Here is a 22,433-nt window from a genome sequence, read left to right on the forward strand (position 1 = left end):
GTGTGTGTGTGTGTGTGTGTGTGTGTGTGTGTGTGTGTGTGTGTGTGGTAGAAATCATCTGGAGGGATATAGACCAAACTGTTGACAGTGGTTGCTTCTATGGAGGGATTAAATGGGTAAATGAAGAATCACCTCTTTTTTTTTTAACAAAAGAAGGAAGAATATTAGAAGGCAGATAGAAATGAGAAGTGCCAAAGTTTTGCTTACTTTGAACTTGACTAGTTTCTTGCACCTCACATGTTCCTTCTAGCAAGCCCTGGCAAACCAGGCTGAAGGGGAGAGGAATCCTCATGGTGGGACAGCCTCACCAGCATCCTGCCCTGCAGAGTTGTGTCTTTGGCGAGCTGCCTTTCTCTTCATAGGTATTTCCAACTCTTTCACCCACTTCTTTAGGCTTCAAGTCTGATCAGCTCCCAAATCTGTTTTCTCACGTGGACCTGTCTGTGATCTGCCATTTCCAACTCTCTGCTGACTGTTTGCATTAATTCAAGCATCCCCATTTTTTAACAGTTAGAGTGGATTGTGCTCAATAACTATAGAGAATAAAACATAGGAAAGTAAAAGGTGAAGATGGAAATTATATTTTTTTCTAATTGAATGTGCTTGAAAATAACCCCAAAAGGAAAGAAAGATGCTTTTTTGGCTCCAAAATATTGAGTTTTGAATAGCATGTATAATCTATTTAAAGAAAAGACCATGAGTGTCTCTTGGAATTTAGGAATTTGGTTCTTACTCTGTTTTCTGGAATGTATGTTTCATCAAAATAAATGGTTTGGGAGAGCCACCAGTTTGCTTTTCTCACTAGTAAACAGATTTTTCAGCAGGATGAGTGATTGGGAAACTGGGCCTTAAGAATCCTATCTGTTGTCCCTAAGATGAGAGAGAAACCCACGGGAAAACCACAGTAGAATAGCATTTGTATGCAAAAATATTTTTAAAATAGCATGACCTTCAGATCCATTCACCACCCTAGGTAATGAAGACAAGAAATTAATAGTTCCCATCCCTGAGGTGCTTCTAGTTGACCATTCGGTCTACTTGTAGTCGGTTATTGTGTTGTCACCTTTATTTATTGTATCCTCTAGTACATGACGTCTTCTCTATGCTCAGATGTTAATTATGTGGTACTTCTGCTTTTTTCCTTCTCTTTCAGGCAAAAATAGACCTCTTGTTAGTTGGAGATGTCACTGTTCAGTACTTGGCAGATATTGCACAGAAATCCTTTTCAAATATGGCAAAAGTCACCATAACCATCAGGGATGTGGGGCAGGCAGCCGCACTTCTGAAGGACCACCCCTTTGACATGGTTTTCCTGAAGATGACTCCTTTACCAACGGCCGAGGAGCTGGGAGCTATCAAATTAATTAGGTGAAGTTCAAAAACCTTCACTCTGTACCTTTATAATAGTTTTTATTGAAAGCCATTTCTATAAAAAAAAAAAAAACCTTAAAAGATGGTACTATTTATGCTTTAATTTTGAAGATGAGAGATATTTTCATGGGCAGAATAGGTATACATATTATCATTTTTATTGCCAGTTTGACATGCTAATATAAGAATTATCCTTTTAATTTAAAAAGTAATTGATGTGGATGAGAATGTGAGAATTAATTGGTCATAGAAATTTATTTGGTATATAGTACTTACTTTAATCCCACAGGTACTCCTTTTTAATAACTATGTCATTTAAAATGGCACATCTTTTCAGTGTTCATTAATTGTGATGGCAGATACTAAAGCAGGTGAGCATTCTTAACTCTAAAATTATCTAAAATTATCTTTTTCAAAGATGTTCTAATGTGAAAGATTCCCGAGGCTCTCTGGATCTGTTGAGTCCAGATCGACATCACATCCAATATTTTTGTTTCATCTTGTAGCTCCATAGACATTCTGCTTCTGTTTGACCCACTCCACTCTAGAGATCTGGAGTCTGGTGGTGGGAGAGTTAGGTGCTTTCTTGCCACACTACATAGGATTTTGGGCCATTTTGGTTTTTTTTTTTTTTTTTTTTGAGAGGGAGAGATTGAGAGAGGAGGGGAGGGGCAGAGGGAGAGAGAGAATCTCAAGCAGGCTCCACACTCAGCACGGAGCCTGACATGGGGCCTGATCTCATAACCCTGAGATCATGACCTGAGCCGAAATCAAGAGTCAGATGCTCAAGCAACTGAGCCACCCAGGTGCCCCCCATTTCGGATGTTTTTAAACAAGGTTAGGTCAAAACAAATTTCTTCCCCTTCTATGAGAAGATTTGATAGAGAAAGTATAATCGCAGATAATATTGGAATATATAAGGACTTGTAATAATTACAGGATAGGCCTTTCATGTCTAAAGGAGAATGTTCAGAGACAATATTGTTATCCCTGAATAAAAAAGAGCAAACATATTATGTTAGGCGACAAGAAAAGTTGAAATGGGAAGAAGCCAAATTGATGAGTTCCTTGTTAAAAAGAGAGACTGATGCAGCTCCTGAGGTTTCTTAGAACTGGTGATCTTCTGCATTTCTTTTGGCTTTCCACTGGGAATATGAACTCTAGACAAACCAGGCAAACTACCTCAAAGTGGATTTCATTTCCAAGATATGTTGTGAACTGTCCTCCTTCTGAAGATATGCCTATTTTATTACATACCTTTAAAAAACGACTCCTATAAATAGAGTTCCCCTGGCTGGGACCTCATCATAATATCACATTTATTATAGTATTTCAACATTTTTACAACAGTGTTATGAGGGAGGTAGAGCAGGGTTTTGTCATCCCTACATGACAAAGAACGAAGGATGAAGTGATTTGCCTAAGGCCACGTGACTCATTTTTGCAAAACTCAGACTAGAACTCTTTTCTCTTCATGTTCTTTGTAAAAGTCTGTAATTACTTGGCTTCTGTGTTGAAGACCCTTCTTTCACACCTCTGAGATTCAACATATGCCACACTTCATATAAACTAAACATACATATCATTTTGGAAGAGTACTGTATAAATTAGTGTGGCCGATCTCTCTCTTCATTCCAAGAGTAGGAGCCTAGCCAGGTCCCTCCGAATGTAGAAAAGGCTTTGTATTTGCTCAGCATTGAAGCTACATTTTGAACAGGATAAGATTAAAGTTCTATTTAAGAACAAGTTTTATATCTAGTTGCAATTATTAAAAGCTAGAAGGTTAGAGGAGAGAACTCCCTGTGTGATGCTCACCTCTGTGGGTTTTCCCCACTGGTGGTTTCTTTGCTATGAATAACACAGCTGAAGACTTCTCTTCAGGGAAAAGAAGGTAGATGAAGGCACTAAATATACAGAAACGCATATGGTAGTTCTATTTTGCTATAAAAATATTTGTTTGAAAAGGAAAAGAGGATCATTTGAAAACACCTGGATGGGTTTTTCTTATCTCTTGTTCTGCCATTCCCAATATCGAGGATAGGACTTGACGAATAGCAAGTATTCAGTCCCTAGCTGGGGTATGAGCGAGCGACTGTGTGGATGTGTGAAAGAAATGCCGTTGAGGGCAGACAGTGCGTTCTAGCTTTTGTCTTCCGTCCTAAAAAAGGGATGGTTTTCTTTGTGGGATCCTTGCCTTTTGTGACGGCGGCCTCAGAGGCTTAGGATGTCTGTGGAATTCCCTTTCTTACCCTCAGAACTGTGATAAGTTTATGACTTATGAATTACTTAAACCCTTGTGGGTTTATACACGTTTATATTTTTGTTTATATTTTTGAACCTGTGGTTTTTCTTAGAGTATTGAGTCCAGTAAACTTACTGCCCCATTTGTAAGGCATTTAAACCTTCATCATTCCTAAAGCACTGTATCTTTTGAGTTTGAGCTGACATTTAATGTCTAAACCAAAATGAAGTGTCTTGTTTAGCTTTTATTTTGCTGTATTTTAGATTTTTCCCTCTTAGATCCTTGTTGCTTTGTAATATCTCAAAATCTGGATGAGTCCTGTAAAATATACAACTATTTATCTTACTTTTCTCTCTCTCAGGACTTTATACATTTCACCAGCTAATGAGGAGCTTCATATAGAATAGAAATGTCCCCACTTATTTGCAGTATTAGAGCCCATAATCACAAATCTATATAAATATAAGATAGATGGATTTCTATTGACGATAAGAATGAAGTATATAGCCTGTTAGTTGTAATGTTAAACTTATTTTATTTTATTTTATTTTAAAGATTTTATTTATTTGACAGAGAGAGAGTATGAGCAGTGGGAGTGACAGGCAGAGGGAGAAGCAGGCTTCCCGCTGAGCGGGGAGCCTGATATGGGACTCGATCCTGCGACTCCAGGATCATGACCTGAGCTGAAGGCAGTCGCTCAACAACTGAGCCACCCAGGCATCCTGTTAGGCTTATTTTAGAATAAAATGTAAGCAGCTTATTTAAAAAGATTCCTAAATTTATGCTTATAGAAGAACTATGTTTTCAGCTTGGAGCTAATCAGTGATCAATTTTTTTTAAAGATTCTATTTATTTATTTGACAGAGAGAGAGAACACAAGTAGGCAGAGCGGCAGGCAGAGAGAGAAGGAGAAGCAGGCTTCCCGCAGAGCAGGGAGCCCGATGCGGGGCCAGATCCCAGGACCCTGGGATCATGACCCGAGCCGAAGGCAGACGCTTAACCGACTGAGCCACCCAGGCACCCCTCAGTGATCAATTTTAATCATCCATAAAAACATTGGTACTTTAAGACTGACATTCTCAAGAGTTATGGCACATCTTAGGGGCGCCTGGGTGACTCAGTCAGTTAAGCATCTGCCTTCAGGTCATGATCCCAGCATCCTGGGATGGAGCCCTGTGTCGGGCTCCCTGCTCAGCGGGGAGCCTGCTACCCCCTCTCCCTCTGCTGCTCCCCCTGCTTGTGCGCTCTCTCTCTCTCTCAAATAAATAAATAAAATCGTAAAAAAAGAAATATGGCACAACTCAATTATAGGTTAACATTCTTAATAGTACTCCCCAATTTGATTTCATTTTATGAATACATTTTTATTGAGCCAAATGAACTCAAATACTACCCACTGATAAAATATTTTAAGACAGTCCTAGGGTTCATTTGTTTGGCTCAGACTTCCAAAATTGAACCACACTCAAAGAGCAGACACTTGATAATTCAGACACATCCTGATACTTTACCTTCCAAAGCCAGGTATGGAAAATTAAAATATGTTTTAAACTCATCAGCAATGTGTGGATCCTGTCTGAACTTGTGATTTTCCATTCCATGAAATGTCTCTGCAGTTCTTAGAATTCTGTGATTCTTGTGAGCTCTGTGTAGTTCAGCAGTAGCAAAGGAATACAGAATGTTGTTCCATCTGCTCTGGTGACAAGTCAAGTTCAGATCTGATTTTATTTTTCCCATGTAGTTTCAATTGTCTGATCAGTTAACTTACTAATTCACTAAGAAAACCTAATCTTGTGAGCCACAGGGATCTATCTAATAAGCTGTCCTTTTGTGTCCCTAATTTTAAAACCCCTTTGACTTGACAGAGCAACTCAGTAATTCTTATTAGCCAGTTGGCATGACCTAGCCCTCTGAATGCTTGATGATAAACAAAATAACAATAAAATATTGAAGTAGTTTTGCTAAAAACATTATTCTATAAATTGATGGTTGAATGTAAATGTGGTGACCCTGACTTAGGAGGTTCACAGCAAGAGCTCTTCTGAAGAATAGCATGATGGAAACAGAGCACACCAACCATCACTATTGACCAGAATAAACTCTTGGAACTCAACTATATTTTATCAGAGGTGCCCTATTAGGAGCAAGTGAACTTAGTGTTTTCACATGTATAGATAGTAAAGCTCTCAATTTTCTCATTGAAAATGGTTGTTTTAATTAAGTCATTAGCAAAGAACATTATTTGTTACAAGTCCCAAATAGGCCAGCCAGGTTAGTTTGGCTGCATTTGGCCCACAGATGGCATAATGGATAACTGTACTCAAGAAGGTTACTACCCAAAAGTGACACTGGCTTTTGTCCCTTGAAGTCCTGTGACTCTAAAGGAAATGAGTTTAGAAATTTCCGCTGGCTTCACAGGGACTTATAAGACACCCCTGGTCCTCTTATTAGATGATAGATTTCAGAGGCCAGGGCTTTCCTGAGGTTCTTTAGTCAGTTCAGTGTACAACTCAGCTCAAGACACTTTATATGATCTTTTTTATTTTTTTCAGCTACCAGGGACCAGACCTGGGGATAGGGGCAAGATTGGGGATCTGTACTGCTGCAGTTTGAGCTTATTACTCCAGTTCCAGAGAATACCAGAGACAGGCATAGGAAGGGACACTAGAATATCAATATCCAATCTTGTATGTAGAGTATGGTCTCAGGAACCGTCTCGACATTTAAATGGTGTATTGTGTGAAACATGAGGAGAAATGAATTGTCCCCCAATGAATTGCAAATTTTTAAAACCCAAGAGATTTCAGCTGAGAAGGTACTCATAAGTTCCCAGAACCTGCAATTTGATTTTGGTATATGGAAGAAGTGCTATTAATGGGGTGGATGAAAGAGATTTTTGCTTTATTTTTGTGTTGCTTAGTTTTAAGGAACATTCATTCATTAAGAAGAGGACTTTTTTCTTTTTGGTGATCCTGGGAACTCTTAGCTTATCGATCTGTAGAGAATGTGAATGAGCAGCTGAGCTCCAGACCAGTGTGTTGGATTCTGGGAGTTCTATTGATTAGTGGAGTTCCTGTACAGCATCACAATTAGGGTTTCGCTGGCAGGGGGAGTGTTTGGGATGGTAATTGATTCTGTGCTAATGAAAAACATCCAGGAATTCCAACTCTGTCTGATGTAAAGCTTGGAATTTGAAAGTCATCATGAGGGCAAATAAATTCACATATCCAAATCTAACCTACTTTTGTGCCAGTAACATCAATTTGTAAAATAAAGAAATAGACACAGAATATTTCTAAAAGCCAAGATTCTTTTATTTAAAATTCTCTAATTCTAGAGTATTTTAGCTTATAATTTACTCTTTGTGAATCAGCAAAATATTTTTTATTCCAAAAGTTGGGCTAGACCATCTTGTATGTTTCTTTCTGTGGTCCTGTTTGTTCAGTCCATTTTTCCCTTCCACTTCTGTTTCCTCATCCAGTTATCATACCTCCATTATACGCCACTTAAAATTATAAATGAAATGCTTATGTTGTGGCAGGTGACATTCTTGTCACCCTCCATGCCACCATGCCCTCCCAATCCCAATAGGCTTGTGTGCCTTTCTTACCTCCACGTTCAGTCCGCCAGTCAGTCTTGGCTTCCTCCCACATATGCCTGTTTTGTGGTAGTATTTCTGCCTGAGCTTCTCATTTCCTCATAGAATTGTGCATTCTCTCCTTTTTTTCTCATTTAGCCCAAACTCCTCAGAATTCATAGAGCAGAGTCAAGCCTGAAGAAACCTCAGTTGTGTGCATGTCACATGTTAGCACTGTCCTGCTTGTTTGAAGTAATTAGTAAATATTCTGAATTATTTAATTTTTTTAAAGAATGTTCTCTGGTATGTCTACTTTTCTCTACCATCAGTTCTTACCTGTGTACTTGGAATATGGTCTCCCAAATTCACCCTGTGCCATCACCCTCCATCCATCCCATCATAGACGGAGTGGTCTTTCTAAAATGCAAATTTAATCATGTTAATAGCTTAATACCTTCCCATCGTCCATTTTAATAAAATACCAAATCTTTAATTCAGCCTAAAGCTCTACGTACCTTCTCTGGTCTTATGTGTCTCTCCCTCAGAGACCCTGTGCCATCTTGGACTTCTTTGACTTCTCAGACTTACCTGTTCTGTATATTCCAGGGCCTTTTCCCAGGGTCTGTTCTGTTTGTCCAGAACATACTTTACTGCTTATCTGCTTCTGACCCCCGTACCGCCCACTTCTACCTTTTGTGTGGCTAACTTCCAGTCAGCCACAGAGGCATTTTTGCCTGAAAGCCTGAGGTTGCAGAGTAGGGTAGTTCTCAGGTATGAACTTCTGCTAGCCCCTAAGACTTCCTTTCACAACACCGGGTACATATTTGGCTACTTAATTATCTACAGTGATTTGTTCAACATCTGACCCCATCCAGAAACTGTTGATTCCATGAGAGCAGAGACCTTGTTTTCCTGTCTGTTCATGATATCCCCTAGAGCCTAGCACAGAGTCTGGCACATAGTGGGTTCTCACTGTATATGACTCAGATATATAAATTATGTATACAGGTGACCCTAAAACAACATGAGGGATAGGGGTACCAATCCCCAGCACGGTCAAAAATCCATGTATAACTTTTTTGCAGAGAGTATTTTTTTATTGTGATATAATTACATAACACAAATGTTACCATCCTGTCCATATTTTAGTGTTCATTTCAGTAGTGTTAAGTGTATTCACACTGTTGTGAAATATATCTCCAGAACTTTTTCATCTTGCAAATCAGAAATTCTATTCCTATTAAACAACTCTCCCTTTACCCCTCTCTGCATTTCCTGATAACCACCATTTTACTTTCTGTTTCTATGAATTTGACTACTTTAGGTACCTCATGTAAGTGGAATCATATAGTATTTACTCTTTTGTGACTGGCTTATTTCACTTAACATAATGTCTTAAAGGTTGATCCATATTGTAGCATTTAACATCTTTTCCTTCTTTTTAAAGATTGAATAATATATTCCATTGTATGCACATAACACTGTGATGGTTAATTTTTATGTTTCAACTTAATTGGGCCACGGGTACTCAGACGTTTGGCCAAACATTCCTCTGGGTTTGTCTGCAAGGATGTTTCTGAAATATTTTCACATCATGTTCACAACAGCACTATTCACAATAGCCAAAAGGTAGAAGCAACCCAAATGTCCATAGACAGATGAATGGATAAACAAAGTGTGGCTATATTAATCAGGATTCTTGAGAAACAGAACCAATAGGATGGCGATCTATCTATCGATCTATCATCTATCCATCCATCTACCTAGAGATAGAGAAAGAGAGAAGTTGATTTATTTTAAGGAAGTGGCTCATACCATATGGAAGCCAAGGAGTCCTAAGATCTGTAGTTGGCAAGCCAGAGACCCAGGAGAGCCAATATGTAGTCAGTCTGAATGCAAAGGTCTGAGAACCAGGAAAGCTGATGGTATAAATTTCATTTGAAAAGCTGGCAGCCTCAAGACCCAAGAAGAGCCGATATTTCAGTCTGAGTCTAAAGGCTGGAAAAGGCCAGTGTCTCAGCTCAGGAGTCAGGCTGGAGGAGTTCCTTCTTACTCAGACTTTTTGTTCTATTTAGGTCTACAATTAATTAGAAGAAACCCACCCTCTTTAGAAATGCCAATTTGTTTTATTCAGTCTATCTCAATTCAAATGTGGCTCTCTTCCACGTATAACTTTTGACTACCTCCAAAAACTGAACTACTAATAGCTTGCTGTTGACCTGAAGCCTTACCAATAATTTGGAATAATCAATTAACACATATTTTGGATGTTATATGTATTATATACTATATTCTTAGAATAAAGTAAGCTAGAGAAAAGAAAATGTTATTAAAATCATAAGGAAAAGAAAATACACTTACTATTGTACTGTATTTATCAAAAAAAATCCACATGTAAGTGGACCCATATAATTCAAACCCCTGTTGTTCAAGGATCAACTGTAATATAATTTGGAGCATAGAATAGTGTGTCTTTCCTTTCAATGCATATATCAGATAACCTAACAATATTGTTTAGTGAGGGTCCTGTCTTAAGGAATAAATAATAACCATGTATAACCACATGCTAATATAATAAATGATGCTTTAAGCATTAGAGAATAGTTATTTTTTTCTTAGGCAGTGGAGCTATTCTCTTTAAAGTCTGGTTCACAGTAATATTCTCCTTGGAAAATAATTTCCTCCTAGTTAATGCCAATGTACAGTACACATTAAATTATCAGAAATTCCAACTTACTGCACTCCTCAGTGTAGTTTATTGTAATACCACATTTCTTTGTTTTATTTTTTTTCGACTTCAAGCATATAAAAGTAGAGAGAATAGTATAATGAACTTGCCTGTACCCATAATGCAGCTTTAACAATTACAAACACATGACCAATCTGGTTTCATCTCTGCCCCTTCCTACCTTCCCACCCCTGCTCGCTGGTGAATTATTTTAAAGAAAATCTAAGATACCATTTTCTTTCATCCATAAGTACTTTAATAAATACCTCTAAAAGATAAGGACTCTTTTTTTTTTTTTTTAAAGATTTTATTTATTTATTTGAGAGGGAGAATGAGAGAGAGAGAGAGAGAGAGAGAGGGGTAAGGTCAGAGGGAGAAGCAGACTCCCTGCTGAGCAGGGAGCCCGATGCGGGACTTGATCCCGGGACTCCAGGATCATGACCTGAGCCGAAGGCAGTTGCTTAACCAACTGAGCCACCCAGGCGCCCCAAGATAAGGACTCTTCTAAAAAAAATAACTGTCATAACAATATCACACCAGAAAATTAATAATAGTTCTTTAAATTATCAAATAGTGTTCAAATTTTTCTGCTTATCTTATGATTTTTTTAATTTTTATTTTTTTAAAGCTTTTATTTATCTCTCTACCCAGTGTGGGGTTTGAACTCACAACCCCAAAATCAAGAGTGACATTCTCCTCTGAGCCAGCCAGCCGCCCCATCTTATGATTTTTTTAAACTGTTAGTTTATACAAGTCAAGATTCAATTTTCCCTTTCCTCCGTTTTAATTTCTTTGTGTCTTACTCTTTATTTATATATATTTTTAAAAGGGGTCATTTGTCGGGGCGCCTGGGTGGCTCAGTCAGTTAGGCAGCTGCCTTCGGCTCAGGTCATGATCCCAGAGTCCTGGGATCGAGCCCCACATCGGGCTCCCTGCTCAGTGGAGCGCCTGCTTCTCCCTCTCCCTCTGCCTGCCTCTCTGCCTACTTGTGCTCTCTCTCTCTCTCTGTCAAATAAATAAATAAAATCGTTAAAAAAATAAAAATAAAGAAAAAAGGGGTCATTTGTCTTACAGAATTTTTCACATTCTGGATTTTGCTGATTTCATCCCCACAGCATTCTTTAAAATATTTCCTTTTCCTTAAATTTCTTGTAAACTGGTGGTTAGGTCAAGAATCTGATTTAGGCTCTTTTTTTAAAAGCAAGAATAAAAATGGTCCAGTTTTTCAAACATCACTAATTTGAGATGCTACTTTTACTAAATTTCCATATTAATGCCACCATTTTAAGTTCTACAGACATAAAGGAAATCACTTTAGTTCTTAATAAGGTAAAATATTGAATCCCAGTTTTTTAAATGATGATTTTGCTTCATTTTAACACTTTTTTTCCTCTCAGATTTGGCAAGAAGAAAAATATGCATTTGCTGTTTGTTTTTATCACCCCTGAAAATTTTAAAGGTATGTGCCTGCTGGACATATTATTTGTTTTTTCTCCAAATAGAAATCATAAGGTCAATATTTAAAACAAAAACTCTTAGGTTGTGTTTCAGGGCATGGAGCCGACATTACTTTAAGTGAGCCACTGACCATCGAGAAAATGAGTATTGTGGTAAAATACTGGAAAATCTATTTCTCAAATACTGGTGAGTGAAAACCAAATATCCAAAGGTTTGAAAAATTCTAATTAAATTCTACAAAAGCTATACTTCTACATTTTTAAGTTGGTTTTCCACTTATGCCTTTTATTTGCTAAGGATTAACTGTATACTATGTACTGTAAAGAACAGGTAGTCCCTATTAATCGTGGTCTAAAGGGAAGATGTGTAAATAAAATAAAAGTGTTTCCGTTCTCTACCTGTGAAGAAAAAATTTACATTTTCCAAAGTTGAAAATGTGTTGCCCAAGGACAAATACAATGCTGCGGCAGGCACAGGGTTTTTCTTTTTAGTGCCCTAGTTGCTACCATCATTCCTTATTCTTTAAAATGGAATTAATCATGTCATCGTATGAGTGTCTAAAAGCCAGGGCCACTAACCTTGAATTGTATCACACTTTCTGCTTTGCGAAACACTTGCTCATAAATTAGTTTACTTAAGTTAATAGGGTGGTTAGCCTTTCTGTTTTAGATTTTTAGATACAGATAATTAGTGTCAATGCTTCAATTAGATCTCCCATTTCTAAATTCTTCACCTACATTGTATTATGTGTATCACCAGCATCTAAATACTTAAGCTAATTAAATTAACTTTAATTTGGCTTATAAAAGGACAGGCTTCAATTTCTGAAATTAAATTCTACTGGAATCATTGTTGGTCAATGACTATTTATGGTTTTCCTAGGCCTGGGATACCAGCTAGGAATTTTTTTTAAATTATGATGATGTTTTCTTAAAATGGGCCTGAAAAACACTTTCAGGATTATCCTGTATAAATTCCTACTCCAGATGATATAGGACTCAGTACACCCCTCCTTTTTTCATGTTTTGTTTTGTTTTGTTTTTTAACATTCAGGGAAGATTAGTGAGTTTGTTCTGTAACATTCCAGTGGCTCCCAGCCCCTGCAGCCTCAGAGTTCTTCCTGGAAATGGCTAACTGGTGACCCAGATCCTGTTTGCAACCTCTTATTTGGCTCTCAGTGGACATAGAACAGCTGCTCATCCCCACCTGTCTAGCACCCTCCCCATTGGTCATAACCACGTCTGCTTCTGGTCGTCTCATCTTTGCTCTGAGGATGAGCAGCTGCAAAAAAAAGAAAGAAAGAAAGAAAAATCAGATGTCATATTTTGACAGTACAGCTGCCTACCATAGACTCATACATACTTTCTCTGACATTTACCTCTATATAAGAACTTAATAAATAAACTGAGTTGAATGTGTTTTAAGCACACCTATCACTAAGTTACTAGAATCTGGTTAAAAGAGAATGTCCTGGAGTGAATAGGATGTATATTTTCATTTTTTGTTCTAACCTGGGTGGTTTCATGCTTTACAAACTAAAATCTATAAATTGCTTTCTATTAAAAAAATACTGCTTTGTAAAATCTATTGAATAAAAAGTGGCAACTGCTTTTTGATGAGGGCTTGTATGTATGATCAACATCATCCCCACCAGTGATTTTAGAATTAAAATAGTCCCGCCTTTAAAACTTTCAGTTAAGAATGAATATTCTGTGAAACCTGAAGAACCAGGATTGCCCCAGCAGAAGTCCTGCAGTGAACAACTGGGATATTTTTCTACTGATCTATTTGCTTGGTTAGTTTTTTTTTTTTCACTTTTTCATAATAACAGTTCTTACCGTATAACTTCTGGAGAACTTACTGATTGTTCAAGTGCTAGGGGTGATGCAAAAGGAAGAAGAGGTTGTGTTATAGAAGGGGGATGGGACTTTTTCTGTATTTCAGAGTCCCAAACTGGGACTATGGATACATATTGCAGAGGTATTCACTTCAATATAAGGAAGTACTTCATAGCAATCCGGGTTGGCCACAGGGGACAAGGGTGAATTGCATGGTAGTAAGTTCCCCAACACTGGGGAATAGTAGAGTAGTAGAATCTTCTTCGAACAAAAATTTTACATATAACCCCAGTATTTAAACAGGCAAGAGCAGCCTCAGATGTTACCCACTTACCACTAAGCTCTCTGACGTCTTTTTTGAACTCATGAATCTGCCCCCCCCATTACTGAAAACAACCTTTAAGAAAGGTCTCTCTGTCTCTGTCCCCACCTCTTCGACGGATAGAACTGATATTTAAACTTGCGTTGGATAATAGGAAGTTGAACTGGGGTCAGACCTTTCTCGTGCTAGCATTATCTGCTTATAAAAATTCAGTTTTTGTGAATTTCTTTCATTCACTTTAAGTGATTTCCAAGGAGATTTTAAATAGAGCATAGGGCTATAAGGAATGAACAGAGCTGCTGAAGACATGGGTGATGATGGTGAGAATTTTGAGTCAGTCACTTCCGGAATTTGTAGAATGTGACCATCAACTATTTGTAGAAACGTGACCATCTACTATTTTGAACAAGGAAAAGACTTAGCAGCCAATAAGTGTGGGTAAACCAAAGATGTGCTCACTTAAATAGTACAGAGATATCAACAGGTTTCTTGATCTTATTTAACATTTTAACCTGAAAGAAATTTATTGTATTATACCTTATCCGGGAAATGAGGTTGGGAAGGGTTTTGGAAGGCTTTGTGATTTTCTTGTATTACTTGTAACTTCTTTATTTTATTTTATTTTATTATGTTATGTTAATCACCATATATTACATAATTAGTTTTTGAGGTAGTGTTCCATGATTCATTGTTTGCGTATAACACCCAGGGCTCCATTCAGTACATGCCCTCTTTAATACCCATTACTAGGCTAACCCATCCCCCCAACCCCTCCCCCCCCACCCCCTCCCCTTTTTGTTTCTCAGAGTCCATAGTCTGTCATGGTTCATCTCCCCCTCTGATTCCCCCCCTTCATTTTTCCCTTCCTACTATCTTCTTTTTTTTTTTTAACATATAATATATTATTTGTTTCAGAGGTACAGGTCTTGTAACTTCTTTTTGAACCCTCCTTGTCTTAAATCTTTGTTTTTCCTCAGAATTCTATCATTACAAATAAAAGTACATTTTCAAATCAAGTTATGTCCCTTGGGATAAAGGAGATAGTATTAGTTTATAAGTTTCTTAGGGAAATATTTAAGAAAATTAATCAAAATGCTTGGAGAAGTTTTAGAAAAATGGTAGAATCAGAAGATATCTAAGTGGAAGTAGTCTGATCTCTGCTGATCAAGTTGAAATAGTGTACTGTAGCCCTTTAATCCTTTGTGTTGTCTTCCTGTAATACACCTTTCAAGACAGTCATATAATTTGGGGTAGGCATAATCAATGAGGTCAGAATATTTTAATCCTGCTTACTCTTTAATCCTCTGTTACTCTTTATCTGTATATTTTAGAATTTTGATTAGTCATTGGATTTATGATGATATTGATCATAAATTCTTTAGAGTCTCTGAAATAAAATATTCTGCACCAAATATGTAAGGTGAAGTGCTTTGATATTTTCTGCACCTTTGCATGAAGCAAGGGACTTAGAGAAGCACCTTTGATTAGAATATTGGTGCTTATTGTTTAATATTGCCTGACAATTTTCCTCTTAAATCTATAACATGATTTTCTCTTGTTTCTAGCTCTGAATCTCTAAGAAATGACACTGGGTTTGAATTAAAGGCTCCGTTGCCAGATTTTGAGAAAAGCAAAAAGATTTCTCTTCTTCATTCAAGCAAGGAAAAGCTGAGAAGGTGAATTATGGTATAGTCCATTTTTAGTATTATTCCTTTCATGGAAAAAATTACTTTCATGAATTTCATAATTGTTTGTAGTACTGTTAAAAGTCTCTGTGAAACTAGTAAATCTGGCAACTAAATACACGCCACTCGCTCATTCATTCCTTTATTCATTCAGCAAATTATCTGTGAGTATCTGATATGTGCTAAAATATGATTACAGCACCAAATAAAAAAATAAATCCTTGCCTTCAAGATCTTAGTCTAGTGCTCAAACAGACTTCTAAATAGGCTATTACATAGAGAATCATGTTTTCATAACTGTTGTTACAGAGAGGAGCACATAGTAAGCACACTGGGAAAGTTACCTAAGATAGAATGAGGGAGCAGGAAGGCTTTCTTGAGGAAATGATGCTAAATTGAGATTTGAATGCAAAGTGACTATTAATTTGGTTTAAAAGTCAGGGGAGGATGTTTCATGTGGCAGGAATAGCAGGTACAGAGACTGGCAGTATAAGAAAGTTCAGTGAATTTATGAACCTGCGGCTGTGTCCATGTACTTGGCTATAATGGCACAAGTGGGAAGGGGCAGGAGATGAGAAGTAGTAGGTAAGGGCTGTGCACATCCTGTTAAGGAATTTGAATTTGAATCTGAAACTGTTGGGGAGGCCCCGAAGGATTTTTGCAAAGGAGTGACGTGATAAGATTTGCACTTAGAGTGAACACTCTAGCAGGAAGTTAGAGAGTGAGTTGAATCTGGAAGCCTGTGGAATCTGTCAAAAGAAGTGATGAAGCCTAGCTATGGTTTTAGAAATGGGATAAGGAAGAATAAACTGATTCCAGATATACTAAGTGGGTAGATTCAGTGTAAGTATGGATGCAGGAGTCGTCGAGTGTAACTTGCAAGTAGATGTTGCTTCCACCAACTGGGAAGTCCAGTAGAATGGCAGGCTGGCAGTTTGTTGGGTGTGAACACCTCCAGGTTTACATGAAGCTGTCCAGTCAGGAGTTGGCCCTGAGGTTCTAGAGAAAGATCTAGGCTAGAAATATGGACTGAGAACTCTCAGGATACAGCGTCTACTTAAAGCAGTAGATGTAGGGATAGATATGATGACTTTGCAAAGCATGTAGAGAAGAGATAAATGGAAAAAAGAGAACTTTGGGAAAAATCTATGTAAGGTATGGGCAGCAGTGAAGAAATCGGGGAAAAGAAAGATCAGGAAGCCAAGAGGGATTGGAATTGAAGAGACCAGGGAGAAGAGTTTCCTAAAGGAAGGAGTGTTCAAGAGTATCACATGGCAGAGAGCAAGTAAGGGGAGAACTAATAATTAACTATTTGTATTTGGCAAAACCTAAACATCATTGGGCTTGGCAAAAATAATTTCATTGGCATGGTTAGGGAAGAAGCATCATTGTGGAAAGATGGAAAATGAAAGGTAGGAGCATAAATGAAAGGAAAGAGAAAATTAGGGTGTGTGATCTGTAAAAGGGGATCTAGAGCAAAATGAGAAATTTTGATAAGATTGGGCCAGACTTGAATATGTTTATATTTATATTTATATTCCAAAAGAAAATAGCTGGAAGAGAGATAGAGGTTTTGAAGATACTCATGTTCTGATTATCTGTATTGTAAAAAATGGTGTATCTGTGGCATAAAAAATAAAACCAAAATTTGTTGGCTTGATACATGGTTTTATGGATTAACAATTTGAGCAGGACTCAGTGGGCAATTCTTTTGCCTACATGACATCAACTGGGGTCACTTTGTAGTATTCATCTAGTGGATGGTCTAGTCAGGACAGTCCAAGACATTATGTCTGGAGCCTTTGCAGGGATGGCTGGAAGGCTAAGCTCAGCTGGGGCTATCAATTGAAGCTTCTCCAGCATGGTAGTCTCAGGGTTGTCAGGCTCCACTGTTCCAAGAGACAGGGAGAGGAAGCTGTTGTTGTCTTAAGGCCTGGGACCAGAAACTGGTTCGGTGCTATTTCTGCCATATGCTTGTGGTCAGAGCAGTCACAGAACTATCCTGATCTAAAGGAAGGGTACATAGAACCCCACCTCTCAGTGGGAGGAATGTCAAATAATATTAATCCCCTACAACTGGAGAGGGGGGTTGGTGATGGACTTGGTATCCCTAAGTAGATAGAAGCTTATGGAATCTAGAACCAGGTGGGAGAACACCTCTTCTACTGAAAATGGAGAGAAGGAGCTATAGCTAAGTGTGGATAAAGATGAATCTTTTCATGGGGGCCAGAAAGGAGGAAGAAGTTGAGTAATTTCTGCCAAATGGCCTCCATTATCTGCTGAAGATCGATGGAGAGGTGGGTTTTGGGCTTGGTAGGATGGGCTGGTGGATGGGCTAGTTTGGTCCAAAAGACTTTCACTCACATGTTTGGCTGCTTTGGCTGAATGAAGGCTTAGGTAGTGTCTGCTGGCTAGTGCTAGGCCATAGATTTCACTGATCTGCACTGACTGAGAAAAATACAGTGCAATGAGTATTTTTAAAGCTATATATTATGCAATTTATATTCTAAGATTTTATTTTCCATATTTTATTTGGTGTTAAAATTATATTTCTAAATGTTTGCAATGAAAGGATATTGGGAGATGCTACCTCTCTTATTCTTCATGTTGAGATCTAATGTTGGAAGTCCTTTATTGGTCCTCCAAACTTCCGTGTTGTTTGTATTTTCTTCATTTTAATGGTTGATGAAAACTAAAATCTGAGAACCACTCATCTACCAGACTAAAAAGATGCTTTGGAGGGTGTGTACCCCTGTGGCACTATTTAAAGAACTAGAAATCTTTGTTTCCCAAAAAGAAAAGCTGTAACCAGGGTGCCCCATCTTCCCCTTTAGAGATTTGCTTGAGAGGTACCAGAAAGTAGAGAATCCATCCCTAATTATTTTTTTGCCTTTTCCTCCTCTTAACCCTTATGATGATGCTTGTGAATCTTAGTCTGTTTCCCTTCCTCTTTCTCCTCCCAATCAGCTGCTTTACACACGCTTTTGTCTTGTCTTGCTCCCTTTGTTTTTTTTTCGCGGCATAAGGTAACATGATGTTGGCTAATGTTGAGGAGATAATGGTCCCGGCTGATGGATTTGAGTATTTGCATTTGGGAAGTTCTTTTTTTTTTTTTTTATGTTATGTTAATCACCATACATTACATCATTACTTTTTGATGTAGTGTTCCATGATTCATTGTTTGCGTATAACACCCAGTGCTCCATGCAGGAAACGTGCCCTCTTTAATACCCATCACCAGGCTAACCCATCCCCCCAACCCCCTCCCCTCTAGAACCCTCAGTTTGTTTCTCAGAGTCCATAGTCTCTCATGGTTCATCTCCCCCTCCGATTTTCCCCCCTTCATTCTTCCCCTCCTGCTATCTTCTTCTTCTTCTTTTTTTTTTTTTAACATATAATGTATTATTTGTTTCAGAGGTACAGGTCTGTGATTCAACAGTCTTACACAATTCACAGCGCTCGCCATAGCACATACCCTCCCCAATGTCTATCACCCAGCTACCCCATCCCTCCCACCCCCCACCACTCCAGCAACCCTCAGTTTGTACAAGTCTAACAATTCTGTTTTCTTTATCAGAACAGATTAATAAAAATTGGCTACCTCATTCTGATATTCTTGATGAAATCCCTTTTGTCATATGTGTTTTAAATACATTAAATATGTTTTCATCTTGTTAAGGTATACTTTTCAGAGTGACGCCATGCCATTGTTTTGTTTGTGCATCCATGAATCTGAAATGATGGTGGTTTAATCCATTTTGGGGATATCTACTCACTTGGAAAGACATGAAAGCGAGCTTTGCCATAGTCTCTCACAAATGAAGGCTTTTCCAGGACTGAGCAAGTCTTAGAAATTCAAGGAAAGTATAACAGGGAGTTAGTTCTCAGAGGATCTCAAGTCTGGTCTGGCCAAAAGTCTTCCCTCTGTGAGTTCTTGTTTGCTTGAGACACATTTGTGCAGAGGAGAGACCCAGTTTGGACCGAGATCTTTGGCCTCAGATCCCTTACAGCCTCTCAGAATCACTCTTAACTGGGGGAGAATGAAACCAGATTGGTTCTTTTCCTGACTTATTTGGATTGGATCATAACCAAGCTGGCTACTGGCTGCTGTGATCGGTAACAAAGACCAAACATGCCCTTTGACTTGTCGTTGTCTATTGCTGTTCCATACACAAAGGAAAAAGAAAAGGACAAGACTACATGGAGTCTCTGGAGCCTGTTATCCTACTTCTTTGAGCCAACAATAACATCCTTCAAAGTTTCACTAAACGTTTCCTCTTTATTCTTCTGTTTTCTTTTAGTTAAAAAAAAATTGTGGTATAATTAACACACAAGGAGATACAATGACGTTAACATACAATGAAATCTTCAGTGTATGTTTTGTTTTTAAAGATTTTATTTATTTATTTGACAGAGAGAGAGATAGTGAGAGCAGTAACACAAGCAGGGGGAATGGGAGAGGGAGAAGCAGGCTTCCTGCTGAGCAGGGAGCCCGATGTGGGACTCGATCCCAGGACCCTGGGATCATGACCTGAGCCGAAGGCAGACGCTTAACGACTGAGCCACCCAGGCGCCCCAGTGTATGTTTTTTAATCTCTTTGGTGAAGTGTTCATTTTTTTTGTCTATCTTTCTGCTGGGTTTTCTGTGTTTTTTAATTGATTTTTAGAAATTCATTATATATTCTGGATTTACTAGCCTTTTGCCAAAATATCTATATTGCAAATATCTTCTCTCAGACCATGTGTTGATATATACATATTTTTAGTTAATACATAAGACTTTAAAGAAATTCTGCTCACAAGAGGTCACTTTGAGTTGTGTCTCACTCAAAGGATAAAACTTTACTTAATCTGTTTGCTCCACTATCACTTAAGGATATAGGTCTCGTATTTTCCTGCCCTGTCCTAACCTCAAGTTCCTAATCTTGATATGAGAGCCAGAAAGATTTGAGAAGCAATGAACAAAGCTAGATCCATAATGCTTGCTAATACACTCTATAGTCTCAGGGATATTCGAGAACTTAGGATAAAGAGTTACACTTAATATCAGAAGATTAAATTAGTGTCTTTGAGAGGTAAGTTGCATGTGTTTAAGTGTATGGTTTGATGAATTTTAAAAAGATGGTTTGTTACCCACTGTTCCCGAGAGGAGGAAGTATTACCACACTATTCAGGGCTACATAGGGAAACACCAGGGTTCGTCTCGGGGCAGACAAATGGATACACCCATCTAAACCACAACCTTTCCGTTATATTAGAATGTTCCCTTGTGTAGTAAGCACGTCTTTCTATTCTGATGTTTTGACATCGGGGAACTTACTGGCCATGGGGAGACTGCCCATCCCACAGGTAACTAGTTTTTGGAGATCGTAAATGACTTGCCAGTGAGCATGCCTTGCGTATGTGCAAACTGACCCATCCAGAGACCATCCCACACCCACCCCCTCTATCCAGCTCTTATGCTCCAGGCCAATATTGTCCTGCCCTTATCACTTCAGGGTGAGGTGCTGCCACACAACTTGGGACAGCCCCTATATCCCAGAGCCTGCTGAAATTATTCAACCTAGCCAATCCCAAGCCTGCTACCTACCCTGCCTGTTTCTTCTCTCAGAAACCACAATAAAGGCTCTTGCCCTTGTTTTCTTCTGACTCCTGCCTCCTAACTGCCCCTGGTGCTTTCCCATGTGGCCCTGTGTGGTGTGAAGTGGCCCCCTCCTCTTAGGAACTGTGAGTAACAAGCTGTCATTTTAATGGCAGCCATCTCCTGATCCGTTGGCCTCCCCATACCGGAATAATAATAAAACCTGCATTTTTTTTTTTAAGGTTTTTTTATTAGTTGACAGAGGGAGACACAGTGAGAGAAGGAACACAAGTAGGGGGAGTGGGAGAGGGAGAAGCAGGCCTCCCGCGGAGCAAGGAGCCCGAGGGGGGGCTCGATCCCAGGAACCTGGGATCATGACCCAAGCCGAAGGCAGACGCTTAAGGACTGAGCCACCTGGGTGCCCCTAAAACCTGCATTTTTAATTACCTCATGCTCTTTCCTGGTCTGTCCTCTCCCATCCCCTGGAGGCAGCTACTATTCTGATTTCTATCACTATAGATTTGTTTTGCTTGTTCTAGAACTTTTTATATAAATGGAATCATCAATATGTACACTTAGGTCTGGCTTCTTTCACCCAGCAAACATTTTAAGATTCATTAACGTGTGTTTTAGTGGTTTGCTCCTTTTTACGGTTGAGGAATATTCCATTGTGTAAATATACCACACTTTGGTTATTCATTTTCTGGTTTTTATCTATTAAGAATAAAGCTACTATGGGGGAGCCTGGCTGGCTCAGTCAGTAGAGCATTCGACTCTTGATCTCAGGGTCCTGAGCTTATTTAAAAAAAAAAAAAGAAAGCTGTGAACATTCTTTTATATATGTTTTGTGAACTTAGATTTCCATTTCTCTCAGAAATAGAGTTGTGTACCACGGATTGGTGTATGTTTCTGTTTTTTAGGAGACTTCCAAGCGGAAATCTAAAATAGTAGCACCATTTTGCACTCCCACTAGCAATATATGAGAGTATTAGTTGCTCCCTATCCTCATCAACATTTGGTATTGTTAGTCTTTTCCATTTTAGTCACTCTTTTGGTTGTGCAGTGTGATCTAACTGTGATTCTAAATTTGTATTTTCCTGATGATTAATGAGACTGAGCAGCTTTTCATGTGCTTTTGGCCATTTGTGTATCTTTGTTTATAAAGTCTGTTCAAATCTTTTGCCCCTTAAAAAAACCTTTTGCTTACTTGTGTTTTTGTTATTGAGTTGTAGGAGCTCTTTATTTTTTTTTATTTATTTTTTTAAAGATTTTTTTTTTATTTATTCATTTGAGATACAGAGATACAGAGAGAGAGAGTGCATGAACAGGGGAGAGGCAGAGGGAGAAGCAGGCTCCCCACTGAGCCATGAGTGGGATGTGGGGCTCCATCCCAGGACCCTGGGATCATGACCTCAGCTGAAGGCAGATGCTTAACCATCTGAGCCACCCAGGTGCCCCTGTAGGAGCTCTTTAATATTCTGGATTCAAATCCTTTGTCAAATTTATGTCTTGAAATATTTTCTTCTAGCCTGGGGATAACTATTCATTTTTGTGAACTGTTGTATCTTCTGATGAACAGCAAGCAGCTTTTAAAAAACTTTGATGAAGTCCAATTTATCAATATTTAAAAA

At 38.5% G+C, this 22,433-nt stretch overlaps 1 protein-coding gene across 1 annotated transcript in view; it reads left to right on the plus strand.

Moving 5' to 3' along the window:
* SOHLH2 (spermatogenesis and oogenesis specific basic helix-loop-helix 2) overlaps positions 1-22,433 on the plus strand; it is a 51,414-nt gene that overhangs the window by 8,173 nt on the left and 20,808 nt on the right. Inside the window, exons 2-6 of the mRNA XM_021690688.1 lie at positions 1,154-1,368; positions 11,316-11,377; positions 11,458-11,562; positions 13,072-13,171; positions 15,102-15,212. Coding sequence (XP_021546363.1) covers positions 1,154-1,368; positions 11,316-11,377; positions 11,458-11,562; positions 13,072-13,171; positions 15,102-15,212 — 593 coding nt within the window. The remainder of the gene's footprint in view (positions 1-1,153; positions 1,369-11,315; positions 11,378-11,457; positions 11,563-13,071; positions 13,172-15,101; positions 15,213-22,433) is intronic.

The sequence above is a fragment of the Neomonachus schauinslandi genome, chromosome 3, assembly GCF_002201575.2.
Source record: "Neomonachus schauinslandi chromosome 3, ASM220157v2, whole genome shotgun sequence".
Classification (NCBI taxonomy): Eukaryota; Metazoa; Chordata; class Mammalia; order Carnivora; family Phocidae; genus Neomonachus; species Neomonachus schauinslandi.